A 22,199-nucleotide genomic window follows, 5' to 3' on the forward strand; every position below is an offset into this window, starting at 1 on the left:
TGCAGAGATTCTCTGATATTTGATGTAGTGTACTGACAAACACTCGTGTTGTGCAGTTATGGGAGCAGAATGCCATTTGGAAACAGGCCCTTTTTTTTGTATTGGATCGCTTCGAGCCAGAGCAGCCCATTGGCTCACAGAAGACCACTGGCTCTCATCTGGGTTGCTGTGACGCACTCGAGTTGCTCTGGATTGCCCAGGTCTCTGCACTCTGTCATCGTGTGTCTGTAAACCACAGCCCAGCGGCCCAGGGAATGGCTGTCTTATCGCCAGCTGCGATTTTGGCAAATCTGTCTTGAACTTTTAGGGAGGAGCTTAATCGGCTTCTAGAAAAAGTGATGGACACTGTGAGACGATGTTGCCTTTGGCTGATGTTTGAGTTGTGTTTCTCTTTCACAGTCTATTGGAGCAAGTAATTGTGGTAGAACTGCTCTAAACCAGGGGCGCTTATAGATGTGCAAATCTTTTCTGAATGGCCCTGAAAAACACAAGGGTAAAGAAAGCAGATGATCTTTGACTCTGTTCATTTTAGGGCCATTACTAGACAATTTACAATACAAAACTGTTCAAGTTATGTGCCAATAATAATCTATTACTGCTCCAAATAGGATTGGTAAGGTATGTTTTGAAAATGAATATATATATATATATATATATATATATATATATATATATATATATATCTTTTTTTTTATTATTACTGTAGATAATAGTCGTCACACCAGCCCACAAACGCTTCTATAGCAGCGTTGTAGTCGTCAATACTGCAGTCTCTTGTCAACAATTGCAATAATACTGTGTCATCCGAGAATTTTATAATAAATTGATTTGATTGCTGACTAATGCCGTCATTTTTGTACAAAGTAAACAGAAGTGGCGAACTTACGCACCCTTGAGGGGCCTCTACTATTCACCGCAACATCCGACAACACTGAGTTAAATTTCACCTGTTGTGCCCATTTTGTTAAAAAGGAAGAATACCAATTAATTATAAAAGGATTAACTTGTAGATTAATTAATTTCTCCAAGTTTGTGTGGTTGAATAGAGTTAAAACACAGAACTAAAATCAATAAAAAGCAGCCTGGCATAAGCAGCTGGACTCTCCAGATGCTTTAAAACAAGATGCGTTAATGTAGAAACCGCATCGTTAATACCACGATTGCTTTTATATGCAAATTGATACTGATCTAAGGATGGCTCTCCTATTATAATCTTCTCAAATGATTTCATAACATTCTATGTTAAGGCCACTCAGGACAATCATTATTGTCCTGAGGGCATGCATTTTTTGGAATTGGGATTACAATAGATTTTCTCCAAAGCTCTGGTACTGTATATGTATCAATTGAGAGCTGGAAAAGGAGATGCCAGGCTGATGTGAGCTCCTCAGCAAATGTCTTTAAAAGAAAACATGACATCCCATCTGGTCCTGTTGCTTTACTAGAGCATTTAAAGAGAGTTTTTAAAAACCCTTGTAACATCCCCTGAATATATTCATATTCTATCATCACTGATATTACAGTTTACATTACCTAAAATACCATGACATTCTTTAAAAGTGTCCGTCTCAAATCTCATATAAAAAATATAGCTGCAAGCAGCAATCACCGGGGCCAAGCGCAAGCAAGACGACAAGACATGCCAAAGTGGCTGGAAGTGAGAGACCAACTGCAGCAAGGAGCAATTGAAGACATTTAAAGATGAATTTTGGCAAAATGGTTGAAAAATAACATACAATAACTAAAAATATGATTATCACTTTCGACCAATAGGTGGCGCAGTTACGAAACTGATGTGATGTGGTCAGAGTGAAGTGACAATGACACTTACAAAGTTTGGTGTCAATATGTCAAGGCATTGCAGATATAAAGCCTGAATAGTCATTTTGGCATCATGCCTCAACTTTGCCACTGCGGTATACAAAAACGGTTTCGTCTATCAACACGAAATCCATAACTTTTACTCGGCACGGTCTGGAGATGACACGATCCGATTTTGGTGAAAATTGGACGTTCGGTCTAGGAGGAGTTCGAAAAAGTAGGTTTTAAAAGAAAATAAAGATGGCGGACAGGAAGTTTGGCTGACTATGGCAAAATTGGTATCTATGTTTTCAGCATAACCCAAGGAATCTATTGAGACCAGTGTCATTACTATAGGCAAATTTATTCAAAAGTTATTAGCATTTTTGGAAATTTCATTATAACTTTTGACCAAAAGGTGGCGCTGTCTCATACATTTTTGAGTACCTTTAGGGAGTTGTACTGATGACTCATACTGAGTTTCGTAACGATACGTTCATGCGTTCATAAAATACAGCATTTTAGCACATAATTCAAAATGGCCGACAGCCAAAATGGCCGATATGGGAAAATTGGATATCAGTCAACTCAGCACGACGCCCTGAATCTAACGAGACCATTTTTGTGATTTTTGGACAAACCGTTCAGAAGTTATAAGCAAAAAAATAAATTCTTCATATCTCTGGACCAGTAGGTGGCGCTGCGCCGAAACGCAGCATGTAGCCTCAGGTCATGCTTGTGATGACATGTACCAAATTTGGTCTGAATCTGATAAAGCGTTGTGGAGATACGGCCTTACGTCTGTTTTTGCAAGCGCTACGTAAAATTTATTTGTGCGGTATTCGAGAACGGTAATTCGAATCAACTTGAATTCCATAACTTTTGGTTGTCAAGGTCTGGAGATGATCTGGTTCATTTTTCGTGAAATTCGGAGCAACGGCCTAGGAGGAGTTCGAAAAAGTAGTTTTTTCGGAAAATTCAAAATGGCGGGAAAACTATTATGACGGAAAATGACGTCATAGGGTGCAGTCGAATCGTCATGAGCTCAGGAATCAGAGGAAAAAAGAATTTTGTTTCTAGCCCTTGTGGTTCAAAAGTTATTAGCATAAACATGAGTGAAACTTTGGACAGCTGGTGGCGCTAGAGGGAATGAGTTGGAGACTCCAAATTTGCTATGGTGATAGTTCAGGCTGTCTTCTATCACTGTGCCAATTTGTATAAGTTTCCCGCAAACGGTTCTATAGGCTGCCATAGACGCCCAGTCGGAAGAAAAAGAAGAAAAAGAAGAATAAGAACGGGAACAGATACAATAGGTGCCCGCACCTTCAGTGCTTGGCCCCTAATAATAATAAATATAGCTGCAAGCAGCAATCACGGGGCCAAGCGCAAGCAAGACGACAAGACATGCCAAAGTGGCTGGGAGTGTGAGACCCACTGCAGCAAAGAGCAATTAAAGACATTTGAAGATGAATTTTGGCAAAATGGTTGAAAAATCACATACAATAACTAAAAATATGATTATCACTTTCGACCAATAGGTGGCGCAGTTACGAAACTGATGTGATGTGGTCAGAGTGAAGTGACAATGACACATACAAAGTTTGGTGTCAATATGTCAAGGCATTGCAGATATAAAGCCTGAATAGTCATTTTGGCATCATGCCTCAACTTTGCCACTGCGGTATACGAAAACGGTTTTGTCTATCGACACGAAATCCATAACTTTTACTCGGCACGGTCTGGAGATGACACGATCCAATTTTGGTGAAAATCGGACGTTCGGTCTAGGAGGAGTTTGAAAAAGTAGGTTTTAAAAGAAAATAAAGATGGCGGACAGGAAGTTTGGCTGACTATGGCAAAATTGGTATCTATGTTTTCAGCATAACCCAAGGAATCTATTGAGATCAGTGTCATTACTATAGGCAAATTTATTCAAAAGTTATTAGCATTTTTGGAAATTTCATTATAACTTTTGACCAAAAGGTGGCGCTGTCTCATAAATTTTTGAGTACTTTTAGGGCGTTGTACTGATGACCCATACTGAGTTTCGTAACGATACGTTCATGCGTTCATAAAATACAGCATTTTAGCACATAATTCAAAATGGCCGACAGCCAAAATGGCCGATATGGGAAAATTGGATATCAGTCGACTCAGCACGATGCCCTGAATCTAACGAGACCACTTTTGTGATTTTTGGACAAACCGTTCAGAAGTTATAAGCAAAAATATAAATTCTTCATATCTCCGGACCAGTAGGTGGCGCTGCGCCGAAACGCAGCATGTAGCCTCAGGTCATGCTTGTGATGACATGTACCAAATTTGGTCTGAATCCGATAAAGCGTTGTGGAGATACGGCCTTACGTCTGTTTTTGCAAGCGCTACGTAAAATTTATTTGCGCGGTATTCAAGAACGGTAATTCGAATCAACTTGAATTCCATAAATTTTTGTCGGCATGGTCTGTAGATGATCTGATTCAATTTTCATGGAAATTGGAGCAACGGCCTAGGAGGAGTTCGAAAAAGTAGCTTTTTCGGAAAATTCAAAATGGCGGAAAACTTTTCATGGCGCAAAATGACGTCATTGGGTGCAATCGAATCGTCACGAGGTCAGGAATCAGAGGAAAAAAGAATTTTGTTTCTAGCCCTTGTGGTTCAAAAGTTATTAGAATAAACATGAGTGAAACTTTGGACAGTTGGTGGCGCTAGAGGGAATGACTTAGACACACCAAAATTGGTGTATTTAATGTTGGGACTGTCCTCTATCCGAATGTCAAACCATTACAACTTTCCCGCGATCGGTTCTATGGGCTGCCATAGACTCCCAGAGCGGAAGAAGAAGAAGAATTATTTTTGGTACGGGAACAGATACAATAGGTGCCCGCACCTTCAGTGCTTGGCCCCTAATAATAAGGGAACCTTTTTGCCATTTATAGTGCCACCTATGGTCCGATCTGCATGAAACTCGGCACGCTTGTTCACCATGTCATGACACATATGCTCAGCGATTTTCGTGATGTTCTGAGTTTTTGTTTAGGATTTAGAGGCTTTTGACTGTATTTTGCCCCGCCCATTTTCCAAATGACCCTGTTATAGCCAACCAAATGCAAAAATTCTACTTTTTTTCAAAAACTATTGATCGAGAGAGTCCAGAGAAATGTCCTAGACTGGTTTGGCTCCGGTCGGGCGAAAAACCAGGGACTAGTTCGCAAAAGTAGGTTTTGGACAAAATTCGACATAGCAGAAATTTTTTCTGGCCTAAATCGAAATCGGAGATGGCCATTTTGTCCGCCTTGAGCCAAGGATTCCAACGATTTGGGGCACTTGGTCCTGGGACAAACGGTCTAAGAGCTATGATCAATTTTGAACTTTTGGTTGCTGTAGCGCCACCTATGGGCCATTCGGGGTCATACTCTGATAGGTTGTCCCCAAATTGAGGCCTACCATCTGGCCAGGTTTCACGTCTCTAGGCCTTACGGTTTGGCCTGCACGATGCGTTTTACGAATCCTTAATTACAATAGGGTTTCAGCATTTCATGCTTGAACCCCTAATAAGATTGAAGGCTTTTTGCCAGTTACAGCGCCACCTATGGTCCGATCTCCATGAAACTCTGCATGCTTCCTCACCATGTTCTGACACATATGCTCATCAATTTTGGTGAAGTTCTGAATTTTCATATGGGATTTATAGGCTTTTTAGTGTATTTTGCCACGCCCCTTTTCTAAATGACCCTGTTACAGCCACCCAAATGCAAAAGTTCAACTTTTTTTTCGATATTTATTGATCTAGAGAGTCCAGAGAAATGTCCTAGACTGGTTTGGTTCCGATCTGGTGAAAAACCTAGGACTAGTTTGCAAAAGTAGGTTTCGGACAAAATTCGACATAGCAGAAAATTTTTCTGGCCTAAATCGAAATTGGAGATAGCCATTTTGTCCGCCTTGAGCCAGGGATCACAGTGGTGTGAGACACTTGAGTCTAGGACAAACGGACTCTAGGAGTTATGGGCGATGTAGTACTTTTGCACTAAATCTGTAGCTGTAGCACAACGTAAAATTTGTTTGCGCGGTATTTGAGAACGGTTTGACGAATCAACACGAATTCCATAACTTTTTGTCGGTACAGTGTGGAGATGATACGATTCGATTTTGGTGAAAATCGGACAAACGGTCTAGGAGGAGTTCGACAAAGTAGGTTTTGACTGAAAATCAAGATGGCGGACAGGAAGTTCGGCCAAATATGGCAAACTTGGTATCTATGTTCTCAGCGTGACCCAGCGAATCTATTGAGACCAGTGGCATTTCAATAGGCAGATGTATTCAAAGGTTATTAGCCTTTTTGGAAATGTTGTTATAACTTTTGACCACAAGGTGGCGCTGTTTCGAAACTTCTCACGCTCCTTCAGGGCATCGTGCTGATGACCCATACCATGTTTCGTAACAATCCATTCATGCGTTCTTAAAATACAGCATTTTAGCACAAAATTCAAAATGGCCGACAGCCAAAATGGCCGACATGGTAAAATTGGATATCAGTCGACTCAGCATGTTGGCCTGAATCTAACGAGACCAATTTGATGATTTTTGGGCAAACTGTTCAGAAGTTATAAGCAAAAATAGCCATTTTTCATATCTCCGGACCAGTAGGTGGCGCTGCGCCGAAACGCAGCATGTAGCCTCAAGTCATGCTTGTGATGACATGTGGCAAATTTGGTCTGAATCCAACAAAGCGTTGCGGAGATACAGCCTTACGTCTGTTTTCGCAAGCGCTACGTAAAATTTGTTTGTGGGTTTTTTCGAAAATTGCTAAGCGAATCAACTTGAATTCCATAACTTTTTGTCGGCATGGTCTGTAGATGATCTGATTCAATTTTCATGGAAATTGGAGCAACGGCCTAGGAGGAGTTCGAAAAAGTAGCTTTTTCGGAAAATTCAAAATGGCGGAAAACTTTTCATGGCGCAAAATGACGTCATTGGGTGCAATCGAATCGTCACGAGGTCAGGAATCAGAGGAAAAAAGAATTTTGTTTCTAGCCCTTGTGGTTCAAAAGTTATTAGAATAAACATGAGTGAAACTTTGGACAGTTGGTGGCGCTAGAGGGAATGACTTAGACACACCAAAATTGGTGTATTTAATGTTGGGACTGTCCTCTATCCGAATGTCAAACCATTACAACTTTCCCGCGATCGGTTCTATGGGCTGCCATAGACTCCCAGAGCGGAAGAAGAAGAAGAATTATTTTTGGTACGGGAACAGATACAATAGGTGCCCGCACCTTCAGTGCTTGGCCCCTAATAATAAGGGAACCTTTTTGCCATTTATAGTGCCACCTATGGTCCGATCTGCATGAAACTCGGCACGCTTGTTCACCATGTCATGACACATATGCTCAGCGATTTTCGTGATGTTCTGAGTTTTTGTTTAGGATTTAGAGGCTTTTGACTGTATTTTGCCCCGCCCATTTTCCAAATGACCCTGTTATAGCCAACCAAATGCAAAAATTCTACTTTTTTTCAAAAACTATTGATCGAGAGAGTCCAGAGAAATGTCCTAGACTGGTTTGGCTCCGGTCGGGCGAAAAACCAGGGACTAGTTCGCAAAAGTAGGTTTTGGACAAAATTCGACATAGCAGAAATTTTTTCTGGCCTAAATCGAAATCGGAGATGGCCATTTTGTCCGCCTTGAGCCAAGGATTCCAACGATTTGGGGCACTTGGTCCTGGGACAAACGGTCTAAGAGCTATGATCAATTTTGAACTTTTGGTTGCTGTAGCGCCACCTATGGGCCATTCGGGGTCATACTCTGATAGGTTGTCCCCAAATTGAGGCCTACCATCTGGCCAGGTTTCACGTCTCTAGGCCTTACGGTTTGGCCTGCACGATGCGTTTTACGAATCCTTAATTACAATAGGGTTTCAGCATTTCATGCTTGAACCCCTAATAAGATTGAAGGCTTTTTGCCAGTTACAGCGCCACCTATGGTCCGATCTCCATGAAACTCTGCATGCTTCCTCACCATGTTCTGACACATATGCTCATCAATTTTGGTGAAGTTCTGAATTTTCATATGGGATTTATAGGCTTTTTAGTGTATTTTGCCACGCCCCTTTTCTAAATGACCCTGTTACAGCCACCCAAATGCAAAAGTTCAACTTTTTTTTCGATATTTATTGATCTAGAGAGTCCAGAGAAATGTCCTAGACTGGTTTGGTTCCGATCTGGTGAAAAACCTAGGACTAGTTTGCAAAAGTAGGTTTCGGACAAAATTCGACATAGCAGAAAATTTTTCTGGCCTAAATCGAAATTGGAGATAGCCATTTTGTCCGCCTTGAGCCAGGGATCACAGTGGTGTGAGACACTTGAGTCTAGGACAAACGGACTCTAGGAGTTATGGGCGATGTAGTACTTTTGCACTAAATCTGTAGCTGTAGCACAACGTAAAATTTGTTTGCGCGGTATTTGAGAACGGTTTGACGAATCAACACGAATTCCATAACTTTTTGTCGGTACAGTGTGGAGATGATACGATTCGATTTTGGTGAAAATCGGACAAACGGTCTAGGAGGAGTTCGACAAAGTAGGTTTTGACTGAAAATCAAGATGGCGGACAGGAAGTTCGGCCAAATATGGCAAACTTGGTATCTATGTTCTCAGCGTGACCCAGCGAATCTATTGAGACCAGTGGCATTTCAATAGGCAGATGTATTCAAAGGTTATTAGCCTTTTTGGAAATGTTGTTATAACTTTTGACCACAAGGTGGCGCTGTTTCGAAACTTCTCACGCTCCTTCAGGGCATCGTGCTGATGACCCATACCATGTTTCGTAACAATCCATTCATGCGTTCTTAAAATACAGCATTTTAGCACAAAATTCAAAATGGCCGACAGCCAAAATGGCCGACATGGTAAAATTGGATATCAGTCGACTCAGCATGTTGGCCTGAATCTAACGAGACCAATTTGATGATTTTTGGGCAAACTGTTCAGAAGTTATAAGCAAAAATAGCCATTTTTCATATCTCCGGACCAGTAGGTGGCGCTGCGCCGAAACGCAGCATGTAGCCTCAAGTCATGCTTGTGATGACATGTGGCAAATTTGGTCTGAATCCAACAAAGCGTTGCGGAGATACAGCCTTACGTCTGTTTTCGCAAGCGCTACGTAAAATTTGTTTGTGGGTTTTTTCGAAAATTGCTAAGCGAATCAACTTGAATTCCATAACTTTTTGTCGGCATGGTCTGTAGATGATCTGATTCAATTTTCATGGAAATTGGAGCAACGGCCTAGGAGGAGTTCGAAAAAGTAGCTTTTTCGGAAAATTCAAAATGGCGGAAAACTTTTCATGGCGCAAAATGACGTCATTGGGTGCAATCGAATCGTCACGAGGTCAGGAATCAGAGGAAAAAGGAATTTTGTTTCTAGCCCTTGTGGTTCAAAAGTTATTAGAATAAACATGAGTGAAACTTTGGACAGTTGGTGGCGCTAGAGGGAATGACTTAGACACACCAAAATTGGTGTATTTAATGTTGGGACTGTCCTCTATCCGAATGTCAAACCATTACAACTTTCCCGCGATCGGTTCTATGGGCTGCCATAGACTCCCAGAGCGGAAGAAGAAGAAGAATTATTTTTGGTACGGGAACAGATACAATAGGTGCCCGCACCTTCAGTGCTTGGCCCCTAATAATAAGGGAACCTTTTTGCCATTTATAGTGCCACCTATGGTCCGATCTGCATGAAACTCGGCACGCTTGTTCACCATGTCATGACACATATGCTCAGCGATTTTCGTGATGTTCTGAGTTTTTGTTTAGGATTTAGAGGCTTTTGACTGTATTTTGCCCCGCCCATTTTCCAAATGACCCTGTTATAGCCAACCAAATGCAAAAATTCTACTTTTTTTCAAAAACTATTGATCGAGAGAGTCCAGAGAAATGTCCTAGACTGGTTTGGCTCCGGTCGGGCGAAAAACCAGGGACTAGTTCGCAAAAGTAGGTTTTGGACAAAATTCGACATAGCAGAAATTTTTTCTGGCCTAAATCGAAATCGGAGATGGCCATTTTGTCCGCCTTGAGCCAAGGATTCCAACGATTTGGGGCACTTGGTCCTGGGACAAACGGTCTAAGAGCTATGATCAATTTTGAACTTTTGGTTGCTGTAGCGCCACCTATGGGCCATTCGGGGTCATACTCTGATAGGTTGTCCCCAAATTGAGGCCTACCATCTGGCCAGGTTTCACGTCTCTAGGCCTTACGGTTTGGCCTGCACGATGCGTTTTACGAATCCTTAATTACAATAGGGTTTCAGCATTTCATGCTTGAACCCCTAATAAGATTGAAGGCTTTTTGCCAGTTACAGCGCCACCTATGGTCCGATCTCCATGAAACTCTGCATGCTTCCTCACCATGTTCTGACACATATGCTCATCAATTTTGGTGAAGTTCTGAATTTTCATATGGGATTTATAGGCTTTTTAGTGTATTTTGCCACGCCCCTTTTCTAAATGACCCTGTTACAGCCACCCAAATGCAAAAGTTCAACTTTTTTTTCGATATTTATTGATCTAGAGAGTCCAGAGAAATGTCCTAGACTGGTTTGGTTCCGATCTGGTGAAAAACCTAGGACTAGTTTGCAAAAGTAGGTTTCGGACAAAATTCGACATAGCAGAAAATTTTTCTGGCCTAAATCGAAATTGGAGATAGCCATTTTGTCCGCCTTGAGCCAGGGATCACAGTGGTGTGAGACACTTGAGTCTAGGACAAACGGACTCTAGGAGTTATGGGCGATGTAGTACTTTTGCACTAAATCTGTAGCTGTAGCACAACGTAAAATTTGTTTGCGCGGTATTTGAGAACGGTTTGACGAATCAACACGAATTCCATAACTTTTTGTCGGTACAGTGTGGAGATGATACGATTCGATTTTGGTGAAAATCGGACAAACGGTCTAGGAGGAGTTCGACAAAGTAGGTTTTGACTGAAAATCAAGATGGCGGACAGGAAGTTCGGCCAAATATGGCAAACTTGGTATCTATGTTCTCAGCGTGACCCAGCGAATCTATTGAGACCAGTGGCATTTCAATAGGCAGATGTATTCAAAGGTTATTAGCCTTTTTGGAAATGTTGTTATAACTTTTGACCACAAGGTGGCGCTGTTTCGAAACTTCTCACGCTCCTTCAGGGCATCGTGCTGATGACCCATACCATGTTTCGTAACAATCCATTCATGCGTTCTTAAAATACAGCATTTTAGCACAAAATTCAAAATGGCCGACAGCCAAAATGGCCGACATGGTAAAATTGGATATCAGTCGACTCAGCATGTTGGCCTGAATCTAACGAGACCAATTTGATGATTTTTGGGCAAACTGTTCAGAAGTTATAAGCAAAAATAGCCATTTTTCATATCTCCGGACCAGTAGGTGGCGCTGCGCCGAAACGCAGCATGTAGCCTCAAGTCATGCTTGTGATGACATGTGGCAAATTTGGTCTGAATCCAACAAAGCGTTGCGGAGATACAGCCTTACGTCTGTTTTCGCAAGCGCTACGTAAAATTTGTTTGTGGGTTTTTTCGAAAATTGCTAAGCGAATCAACTTGAATTCCATAACTTTTTGTCGGCATGGTCTGTAGATGATCTGATTCAATTTTCATGGAAATTGGAGCAACGGCCTAGGAGGAGTTCGAAAAAGTAGCTTTTTCGGAAAATTCAAAATGGCGGAAAACTTTTCATGGCGCAAAATGACGTCATTGGGTGCAATCGAATCGTCACGAGGTCAGGAATCAGAGGAAAAAAGAATTTTGTTTCTAGCCCTTGTGGTTCAAAAGTTATTAGAATAAACATGAGTGAAACTTTGGACAGTTGGTGGCGCTAGAGGGAATGACTTAGACACACCAAAATTGGTGTATTTAATGTTGGGACTGTCCTCTATCCGAATGTCAAACCATTACAACTTTCCCGCGATCGGTTCTATGGGCTGCCATAGACTCCCAGAGCGGAAGAAGAAGAAGAATTATTTTTGGTACGGGAACAGATACAATAGGTGCCCGCACCTTCAGTGCTTGGCCCCTAATTACCAACAGGCCTTGGTTGCCGTAATAGCTCCTCCGGTACATCCGCCGTTGTATTGCTCAGTAGTAGTCCGCCACGACTCCGCAAATCCAAAAGCTCCGATCTGCTGTATATCGGCTGTCTGGTATCCACAATCCTGTTTGTAATTCTTCGCAGCTAGTCAAAATTAGCCACATTACGGTGAACAGTTTCATATTTATCAGTCTTCGTGGTCCCCTGTTCCGGCCAGCGCTCGCACGTAGTAATTTAAATGGCCATTGTACGACCAGAAAACTAAGGGTAAACAAACTCGACAGAAATAAACTCGACAGAAACAAACTACCCTCTACCCTCCTACATGTCACCTGCAGAGCAGCGCCATCTTGGATCCCATATGGAGCTCATTGAGTCAAGCTGAAAGACATTTTAATGTAATTTGGCTAAAATCTTATTGGATGAGCTACATTCAAAGCCATTGTAAAGCATCTGATTTTGAATTGTATATGAATGGTCCAAATTGCTAGCATGTGTTATACGGTGATTCTACCGCGGTTAAGAGGGTTCAAAAGCTCGGCATTGACTTCAGCTGGTAAGGCTGGAAGACCATCTTGAAGAAGCACATTTCTCCAACCTCTTACTAATCTTGTGTTTCTTCCTCCATCCTTAGTACATGCAGACGAATTTAATCATCAAACACATCAAGATCTCATCTCAAACCAGAAGAACCGTTCAACTCGATAGATGGGCTCCTTGGTAGACAAGAACATTATCTGCAAAACAAACAATCCCACCGGAGAGAGACAAGAAACATTTCAAACGTTTGCTGTTAGAAAGAGCCCTAGAACAGATGTGAAGATTGGACACTTTAACCCCATGCGGCTCTTACAGCAGACTGAAGGAGAGAGGCACATGGAGGTGTCAGAAATGAGACTGAAGTATGACAGAGAGTAGCTATAGAAAGTAGTGTCAAGGTCGTCTTTTATTGAGTTTTGTGTTTTGCCAGGAGACTCGTTTCATGTGTGGTGAATATTTTCCTGCAGACTCCTGTAATGGTCTTTGTGAAGGTAACCATGGACATGAGCACCTGAGCCGCATCTATTTATAGCAGTCCTGCAACCTGAGGCATTGTGTGCTTTATGACTCTTTTGTGACCCACACGTCTCCCAGATCACCTGGCAGGCGTTTCTCAGAAGACCCTGTTTTCTTGTGTTTTAATCAGCCGTAAAGTAAAAGGAGCTTAGAAGAAAAACGGACGTCTCCAGGAGCATTCCGACTGCCATGTTTCATTAATCCTTTTTGTTTTGTTGGTACTGCACTCCTGTCTGCATGGTTTGATTCTTTTAATCAAAATGTTGCTTCATACTCATGCATTCTGTAAAGACTATAGTTCTAGTGTTCATGTAGGGTGAAGCATGTGCTAATAGAGGTTTTAAATGTCCTGCTGTGGTTTGACGTCTGTGACATTTTCAGAGAGAATCTGTTCTGTGAATTTGGCTGTACTGCACAAAACTGTATATAATTGTATAAATGTATTTCATAAACAGTGTTATTGGAAGTTATACAACTCTCTGTTGAAATGTGTTGACAACTTATTTCCGAGCATAAAGCATTCATTTCACTCTTAGTGTTTTAGAAAAGTAATTCTGGTGGGTTATCTTGATTTTGCCAAGGAAGACATGTTCCTGGATCAACATATTTTGTTGATCCTGGAACAACATTCCAGTCTGAAAATCAGGGTTCCTACACATTTTCCATTTCAAAATTCCATACTTTTCCAGACTCAAATTTAAAATCTTCTCTGTAGATTTTCAGACCATATTCAAAGTGTCCCTATTATGCTTTTTCAAAGATTCCCTTTCATGCAATGTGTAATGCAGCTCTCTGCAAAGGTATGAAAATTAAAGAGCACGCAATAAATTAAGTTATTGTTTCTCAAAAGAAAAAATCGACTTTGAACCACCTAAAACGAGTCATCAGGAATTTGAATCCCACTTCCGTGACGGCTACACGTCACTGGGTAACCAACCCGGTCACACTAAATGCGTCCCTAGCACCTATTGTGTTTATCGTGCAATTTATATGCGAGAATGAGTTTTTACATGCATAGGATACGCATGGGTTGGTTAGGGTAGGTTTAGTAGTGGTGTGGGGTGCGTGTGTATTATACGTTTGGTTAATTTTTGCGTATAAATTGCACGATAAACACAATGTGCTATAGAGACATTTTCATGAGTATTTTCAGTCCCCCAAAAAATGGTTTTAAGCCAGTTATTTTATTCTGCTGTGGTGTCAGTAGACATAGGTTATATATAAAACTAGAAATAGTAATGCGCAAGCATGCAAAACAATTCCTGTGCACATGTGAATAGTTTCTCGAGGGCACAAAAAAGTTTATCATATACACTACTGTGCAAAAGTCTTAGGCATGTCAGTATTTTCACCCCAAAAGTGGATTTAAGCCGGTATCACCCGTGTCCCATCATGGCAGTTTCACAGCATCCCTCCACCACCCCATCACCTCACTCTTGGCTGGTTTTATATCCCAGTCAAAGGGGGGATAAATGACTATATCTGATTTCATGTATGTGTGAACTCGTGAATGCACAGCATTTTTTTTATTTTAATTCATTAGATTTTCTATTATAGAAAACTAAACAGGGGCAATAGTCTGGAAATGCAAATATTTTTCCATACTCTACTTTCTTTTTTCCATACTTTTCCAGACCTGGAAATTACTCAAATCAAATTCCATACTTTTCCATACTTTTCCAAACCCCGTAGGAACCCTGGAAAATGTATTCCTAACCCTACTCTACCCCTAAACTAGGGCTGCACGATATATCGAACTATTGCAAATGTACATATTGCGATATGTATATTGCAAAGGCTTGCAATATCTGAATGATTTTAATAGGCTACTTCAAAAAGTTACAAAAACTGTTTTAGGCCGGCGCATACTATAACAGAGAATAGACTGGCCACACGACTGTTAATACTGTAAACCAATTTATATATTGGTTATATCAGTTTCAGTTATTACATATTAATTTAAATTGATTTCACACACTTAAAGAATTAGCATATCGAGTATTGTATCGTTGTGAACCAAAGATGTTGATCCAGTATCATGTTGTACTGGGTGAAATCACATTCACCAATTCGGTCATCACTTTACAATAAAGTTTCATTTGTGAAAGGGGTCATATTATGCTTTTTTAAATTAAAAAAATTGTGTGTATTGGTTGCTGTTTGAGCATGAAAAAGGTCTGCTAAGTTAAAGTCCACTGTTCTAGAAAGCATCTTCCCCTCAACACAGTGAGCTGGCAGAACCCATTCTTTGCATACCAATGAAAAATCTTTCTAATAAAATGGGTTACAATGAGCTGAAATCTTGCAAGTGGTTTTACAGCTGCTCCCTCTGGAGGTTTAAACATTCACCATCCTTAAATTAGACCAATAAAGCACCCTTTTAAAAATGATGAGTCCTTGCTGAGACATCCTGCATTTTTAAAATCACAGATCGCTATTATTTTTCAGTGCGTTTTAACGTCAGTTAAGCAAGCACAAGAAAACGCAAATTCAAGAAACAGAACTGAACTGCTCGGAACCGTATTCTTTGCAGCTTTTATTCCTTTACATGCTAAGAGATGATGAGAAACCATTCAAATGTGTTAATTGTGGAAAAACATTTTTTTTATTAAATATATAAAAGCAAACAAATCTGCTGTTTTTGTCCTTTTTTTAAACAAATCATAATGCAAAGTGATATAACTGTAAACATTTCAGCTTTGAAACAAACTCTCTTATTCTTCTTTGGTAATGTTTACATATTGATCACTATATTGTGAGTACAATCTGTGATCATGGTGTCTTTCATAATATTAACAATAGCAGTGTTTGCTTGGTGAAATAGTGAAATTATTCCATACTTTGCATTTTTTCCTCCTGATACACAAATACTAATGCCTTGCAGCACACTCAGTAAAGTACCAAAGCAGTAAAACATTGTTAATAAACTTCAACTATGTAAATAGGTTAAAACAGTTAGTAAACAGTAAAGTTAGTAACATCTCCCACAGTTAAGACACTATCTAACCATGTCAGTTTAGTGTTCGGTAGTGATATTGGATATTTTTGCAAAAAATATGGTTTGTTTTTGATGTATAACATTTAGCATTTTTCCTAATTCTTTGACCTTTCCACACATTAGTTTTGAATATGCTGACATTTTGTATTCACATCCTTTGGTGGCTTTTCACAGCAGAAATAGTTTTAAATAAATGCTTCAGTATGTCGAGCGCACTGAGCCATGAATGTGCATTAATTGAAATCATGCACATAAATCTGAATATCAGCAGCTATAAATGAAAATGTTTTCATATAGTGATACAGTATATTCAGTTGCCCATTAAAAGATACAGACAGATAAGAAAAGTGTCCCTTTAAAATAGTGGACAAGGCCTCTTCTGGCATATACTGAGAAACACAAGACAACATACGGTACATGTTTGATAGCAAGGAAACCAGTTGCCTCTTTTAAGTGGCATTGCGGATGTTTGACATGGCCACATCAGTCCAGCTGCTTACGGACCGCTGTATGCGCGGTGTCTGTTTTCGGATGGAAGCCCTGTTCAGTCCTCTGGAAATGTTGCTCTTGGTCGTGCTGTAGCTCTTGCTCATGACCCCTTTGTAGTTCTCCAAGGCCTGGACCCTGCAATCACACCATCATCAATGGTTAGAGTTACGTGTGGGATGAAGTAAGGTGCTTTTGGAGATCATGAAATCAAATTAGGCAATCCTCTCTTTTTTTTTTTTTTACACAATGTTGCAGTGCTTATTATAAATGATTTATCTGTGCACACTATTTTCTTAAAATGCAACAGTGTCTGTTCTCTTCATGGCGCGTGTCTCGTGGAGGGTGGGGCTTAATATCCTCCACAACTGACAGCAAACTGCCATTCAGATCTGCCTCCTACGAACCAATGAATTCCCGAAGGATGAAATCAAGTCCTGCCCTATATTTTTCTTATTCCAGAAGCTGTCTCATACGTCATAAAACGGAAGAAAACTATCACAACTCCCGTTTAATGCCGACTTTAAGACCGAAGTCAAGTTATGTGAACGCAGAGGCTTTCAAAGTTTACTTCAAATAGTGCGCGAAAATTGCATATGTGCAGTTTGAAAAATCGGGCTGTTCGTGTTCAATAAGTGCGTACTATGCTGATGACAAAATGTATATGTGTTCTGTACGTGCACCCTAGATAATGCATTAAAAAACTAAGTATACTTTGGGCTTTAGCCAACAAGCTTAGTGCTAACTGCTTACAAAAAGCACTTTTGATTAGCGAGGACAAGACAGGTTTTTGATCAGGCATTGAGGAATGGAGATAGGATCTAGCAATATACCATGACTGAAGAAAACATATTAACAGTTATTTACATGAGTGAAAGTTATGTTAGTTAGAGTTTAGTGTTCAAATCCCAATGTTATAGTATTTTAAGTGCTGTCAAATTGATTAATCATGATAAATGACATCTAACACAAAAGTTTACACACATACACACACACTTCTTGCTTTCAAAATGTACTGAGCTGAAGAATCTGTTCGAATTGACATGATGAATCACAATATAGAAGTAAAATAATGGTCAAAAAACATTGGAAGGAAATGGGCAAATCAAGCAGCAGCCATTGTTAAGTGTGTTCTAAGATGCCTTTTAGTGCTTGATATTAGAAATGAAAGCTCCTTAAATCATGTTTAGTGTAGGTTAATACTAACCATGCAACACAAATAGGCTTTAGTGTGGGACTGACTGCACGAATCAGACCCAGTGAGCTAAGTTAACTTATTAGATTAGACAAACACACTCACATAATGGAATAAACATTACATTTTTGCACAAGTATGTTTTCAAGCAGAACTTCAGAAAGATACTTAAAGACATTTACCTTCGCTTTAATCCATAAGACACTCCCTGAACCTGTCGCTTGCAGAATAGAAGAGAAATAATCATTTGACTTAATGCAGAAAGGTATTACAAGTGATCATGCCTGAAAGCCTTGCATTTGTTGACTGCAATAGCAGATTTAAATCAGCCCTGAAATCCCGTCATCACCGCTTTAACGGGATTGATTAAGAGTGACTGACTGCTCAACCAAGGAATGAGACTTTTGAGCCATTTGAAAATCTTGGCGGGAGGAAAGTTATGTGTGGAATTCAAAAAGGGGAGGGAACGGGGTCACCCGGATGAGGAGGAAGGGCTGGAAGATATTAAGACCAGCACTGCATGATAAAAACGGTCTCGCATACCAGAGAACAAAACATCTTCCAACTGTAACAACCCCAACATCTTAAACAATAACCCTTAGATTAAAACAGTTCAATCACACAGTTGTTCCAGCAATAGACAACAACTCCCAAAAGCAAACCCCTCTAAGTGCAGTCACTTTTAAGCGGCTCAACAAAAGGCTTTTTAAGGAGGTTTCGGTACAGAGCAGCTGCTGTCTAGTGAAACGTTGGGGTCTGGAGGGGGGGGGAGGCGCACCCTCCCAAACTACAAACAGGAAATGGCCCAGATGTCATGAGCGGGAACTGGGACCACACATTTTATTGGGATTTTTTTTTTTTTTTTATACTCACCTATCATCTTTCCAAATCGCATCATCAAAGGCTTGAGAGAGACGTTTTAGCCTTCCTAGGCCTTTGGACACACTATCCAGATCCTCATCAAACTGCCTGTCATGGGAAGGAGAGAACCATTATGTGATGTCATGTGCTACGTTCATATCTGCAAAACTGTTCTCGTCATCCCTAATGTTTTGTGGCGTTAAGGTCATCTATATGCTAATGTTCTCCCAAAACTAGCTGTCACACATATTATTTTACAATCTAAAGGCATGGGCTGTGTTTGGACTGGAATACAAGCATACTACTTATTGGATACTGCACAATATTACAAACCTGGCTGGCCGATAATTATTTTAATGTTCTGGACTTATAACATTAAGATACTATTATGTTGAATTAAACTACTAAACGATAAAATACTGAAAACTAAAATCAATCACATTGAATGCTACAAGATTCAGGCATCAAAACATTATAATGTACAATATGAAAATGGATATTAATTTTGAAATTTGCCAAAGATTACATTTAACAGTGTTATTAAATTATTCGGTTTTAAACTTTTTGTGAGCGTTAGATGGCGAATATCCAGTTCAGGGTGATTTTAGTTTACTAAAAATATAAACAAATGTCTTACTTGAAATAAAATAAACTTTAACTGAAATAAAAAAGGAGCTAGTTCCCGAGGCAACATTTCTCATTTTCACTTAGTATAGCTAAAACTAAGACACATTTAAAAAAAAAAAAAAAAGAAAGAAAAATTACTAAACACAACAAAATAAATAAAACTAAAATTTAAGTAAAAACTATATTTTAAATATTTACAACAATAGTATATCAATGATACTAAAATAACACTGAATCCAGCGTTCAACATCTTTGAAATAGTTACTGTTATTTTACATTTTTGTTCAAGTTTGTGTAAAATGTCTAAATATTTGGCCATCTAATCTAATTATAATGAATATTAGAAAAAGAGAATTGTGGGATCTAGTGTTTTACACGGTGTGCTCAATTGTTACACAACATATTTTGGCAAATGTGTTTAGTCATCATGGTATTCAATGCATGCAACAAATTATAATACTCTGCACAGTGAGATACATATGGTACAGTGTAACATCTAAACAGTCCCTCTTTTCAAAAACACACAAAAAGAACACAAATCCTGATGACTCATCCTGCACTACACATACCTTCCCATTCAAATGCTATTTAGAATGAGAATGTCCTTCCCCCTATTAGACCACCAGCAAGTACACAGTTCACATCAGTGACATAATGACCTATTTACAAAAAAAGGTTGATTCTTTAAATATTGCCCACGCAACTTCCCATTCCCAATGAAGAAAAATGCTGTCGTCAAATGATTTCATGGGGACACTAAACCATTTAAAATCAGCAAAAATGCAATGTGTGAGTGCAGCTGTGCGGTCTCACCTCCTGCTGGTCATTGTGTTGGGTGATGCAAAAGGGCTTCTGAGTGCAGCCATTCGCACCAGCTGCCTCCTGGTGCCCCTGGTCTTCACTGTCCTAACAGCACGGGCACTGGCGTCTGGGGTACAGGCCCCTCGAGGAGTCCGCTTGCTGGTTGACCTTGGAGTTCGCCTGGGGGTGATGGTAGCACGGGCGGCAGATCGCTTTGGGGTTTGTGATGCCCCAGTGCAATCACACTCCTCTCCACCTGATGTTCTGCCAGGCGTCATGACCAGGCACTCCTGACGTGGCTGTCTGCTCCTTTGAAACTTCTGATTAGAAGATGAAAATATAGGTTTTTTTTGGGAGGGTAAATAAACGTTTGTTTTACATGAATAACTATAGAGCTTATTCAGAGCAGCGCCATGACAGGTATGAAAGCGAGGCTGTGAGGGATAGACTTACCGGGTTTTCAGTGGCATGTGCTGTAAAAAGTCACCTATAATTTTCCACAGCTCATGTTGTCTGGAGTTTTTTGTCTACAGAAATGTCTTGGAAAGATATTTCTTCAGTGTTTCATCAGCAGAACAATCCAGAAACACATTCAATAACAGTACAACCCACTGAAGAGATGTTTGGCTACGTCTGAAATCGCGTTCTCTCTTGAGTAGGTACTTATTTTGAATAAGCAATTACTTCAAGCCTGCTTAAAAAGTACGCTCTATTAGTATGAAGGAAATCTGGACGTACTACATTCACCATGTTGTCATTATTATCATGTGACCTATCAGCATCAGTTAGATCGCTTCACATTATTCTTTGTTTTACATACTCTGAGTCTGAACTTTACCACAATGCCTGCCTTGTATTTGTCTTGTACTTTTTGAACTGTACTTGTCTGCAATTGAACTAAAAAAAATTACGTCGCTTCACTGTATCACAAATCCTGTCCTGTGGCCTCCTGGGATAGTAAAGTGTCCATAAAATGCACACTTCAGAATCTCACCAGAAGTAGTAGGTCACTGACGTGTACTTGTTTCCTACTTTTTTAAGAGTACTGTGAATTCAGACATAGTTATTTTGTCACATAGCCTACTGTTTTTCGTCTACTATATAGTAGGGAAGTATGCGATTTCAGATGCAGCCTGTGTATCCCTCACAGCCTCGCTTTCATTCTTGTTTAAAATCAAAGATGGCGCTGCTGTGAATAAGGTCTATAACAAGTGACTGAATGAATGTGCATTCACAGTTTCAAAGAAAATTTAAACACACCTGACAGACGTTTCCAATGGAGTTTTTTGCACTGCGGGTCATTTTGCGCACAACACTGGTCTTTTGGTTCATCTGCAGTGACTCCCAGGTGGGGTTTTCCGAGATGTTGACGTTGGACTGCACTGGTTTCAGGGGCAGCCGCTTGCGCAGAGACATTCTCAGTGAGTTCAGCGAGCTGGTGGAGCGCATCTTCTTAAACTGCTGCGGCGCTTCGGGCGAGCTGTCGGGCTCTGACTCATCGAGGACAGCATGCGACCTCCAGACCCCGCTCACAATAGTGGACGTCATCGTGAGATCTCAGGGAGATGTAAAAATGCCTATTTGCAAAAATATATTACTTTAAAATACTTTACGGTAAAAGACAAAGTGTAGGCCTATATGTGTTGTCTTGTTGAATTGACTTTATACGTAAACAATACAATTCACAATTTTTCGGGATTTTAAGCAATGCATTCTGTTCACAATTCAATTCACTCTATAACGTTACAAAACAACAGGTTGTTACTGTAACATTTTCCCTTTTCTTTTAAAATTAGCATAATTATAAGTCCACAGTGTAGAACAAATAATATTCACGTAAGAAATGTAACGTTATGTGACTTTTTAAAGATTTTATTCACCATTACTTTTCCAGTTTTCCCCCCAAATAAACTGAACACAAGCTTGATGTTTGTAAAAGAAAATAGTAAATCGCGGTGAGTGATAATAAAATTAAACTGAATATTATTCTCCAAGATGTAAGTTAGTAACGTTAACGCAGAGTAGAACAGCACAAAGCCATGATTTAATTAAAAAGTTAGCGACCCAACGCAACATCGAACAAAAACAATAATGCTTTACACAACAAATACGTCTAAAGATTCTGCATCGACTATGATGTTAAAATTAAAACTTACCGTTCTTTTCCCAAATCGTAGAGTCTTTTGAAGTCAAACTATCCTTTGCTTTGTTTCGAGCTGGCTGGCTGTTTGAATTTGGCAGACCGCTCCCTCTGGAAGTCAGACTCCGCCCACTGTGTCCCGTTCCTCCACTCTGATTG

At 40.1% G+C, this 22,199-nt stretch overlaps 2 protein-coding genes across 10 annotated transcripts in view; one reads left to right on the forward strand and one right to left on the reverse strand.

The window, feature by feature from the left end:
• plrdgb (PITP-less RdgB-like protein) overlaps positions 1-13,460 on the forward strand; it is a 106,079-nt gene extending 92,619 nt beyond the window's left edge. For 3 of the 4 annotated variants that reach the window (XM_079586071.1, XM_079586070.1, XM_079586072.1), the window contains one exon: positions 12,511-13,460. The gene's annotated coding sequence lies outside the window, so the exon portion shown is untranslated. The remainder of the gene's footprint in view (positions 1-12,510) is intronic. The other variant, XR_013794568.1, reaches the window with a different exon arrangement.
• Positions 13,461-15,388: 1,928 nt separating this feature from the next.
• On the reverse strand, positions 15,389-22,197 carry pimreg (PICALM interacting mitotic regulator). Of its 6 annotated transcripts, none has more exons than XM_079586608.1 (6): positions 22,057-22,197; positions 21,161-21,477; positions 19,913-20,220; positions 18,485-18,580; positions 17,794-17,825; positions 15,389-16,554 (listed from the first exon to the last, which is right to left on the reverse strand). In XM_079586608.1, the coding sequence occupies exons 2-5, from the start codon at positions 21,446-21,448 to the stop codon at positions 17,801-17,803; spliced, it is 717 nt and encodes a 238-aa protein (XP_079442734.1). In that variant the 5' UTR covers positions 21,449-21,477; positions 22,057-22,197; the 3' UTR covers positions 15,389-16,554; positions 17,794-17,800. The 6 variants fall into 6 exon arrangements, with proteins under 6 accessions (XP_079442734.1, XP_079442732.1, XP_079442733.1 ...); XM_079586606.1 differs by having other exon boundaries at positions 15,391-16,554; positions 17,794-17,831; XM_079586607.1 differs by having other exon boundaries at positions 15,392-16,554; positions 17,794-17,831; positions 21,781-22,057.
• Between the last annotated feature and the right edge of the window lie 2 nt (positions 22,198-22,199).

Source organism: Phoxinus phoxinus (genome assembly GCF_949152265.1).
Source record: "Phoxinus phoxinus genome assembly, chromosome: 17".
Classification (NCBI taxonomy): Eukaryota; Metazoa; Chordata; class Actinopteri; order Cypriniformes; family Leuciscidae; genus Phoxinus; species Phoxinus phoxinus.

Bases quoted from the DNA above. Each gene is read 5' to 3' on its own strand.
- pimreg (XM_079586604.1), bottom strand. From the start codon at position 21,448: ATGACGTCCACTATTGTGAGCGGGGTCTGGAGGTCGCATGCTGTCCTC. The intron at 20,221-21,160 runs GTGTGTTTAAAT...TCTTCTAATCAG, and splicing joins CCATTGGAAACGTCTGTCAG to AAGTTTCAAAGGAGCAGACA. The intron at 18,581-19,912 runs GTGAGACCGCAC...TTCCCATGACAG, and splicing joins AACACAATGACCAGCAGGAG to GCAGTTTGATGAGGATCTGG.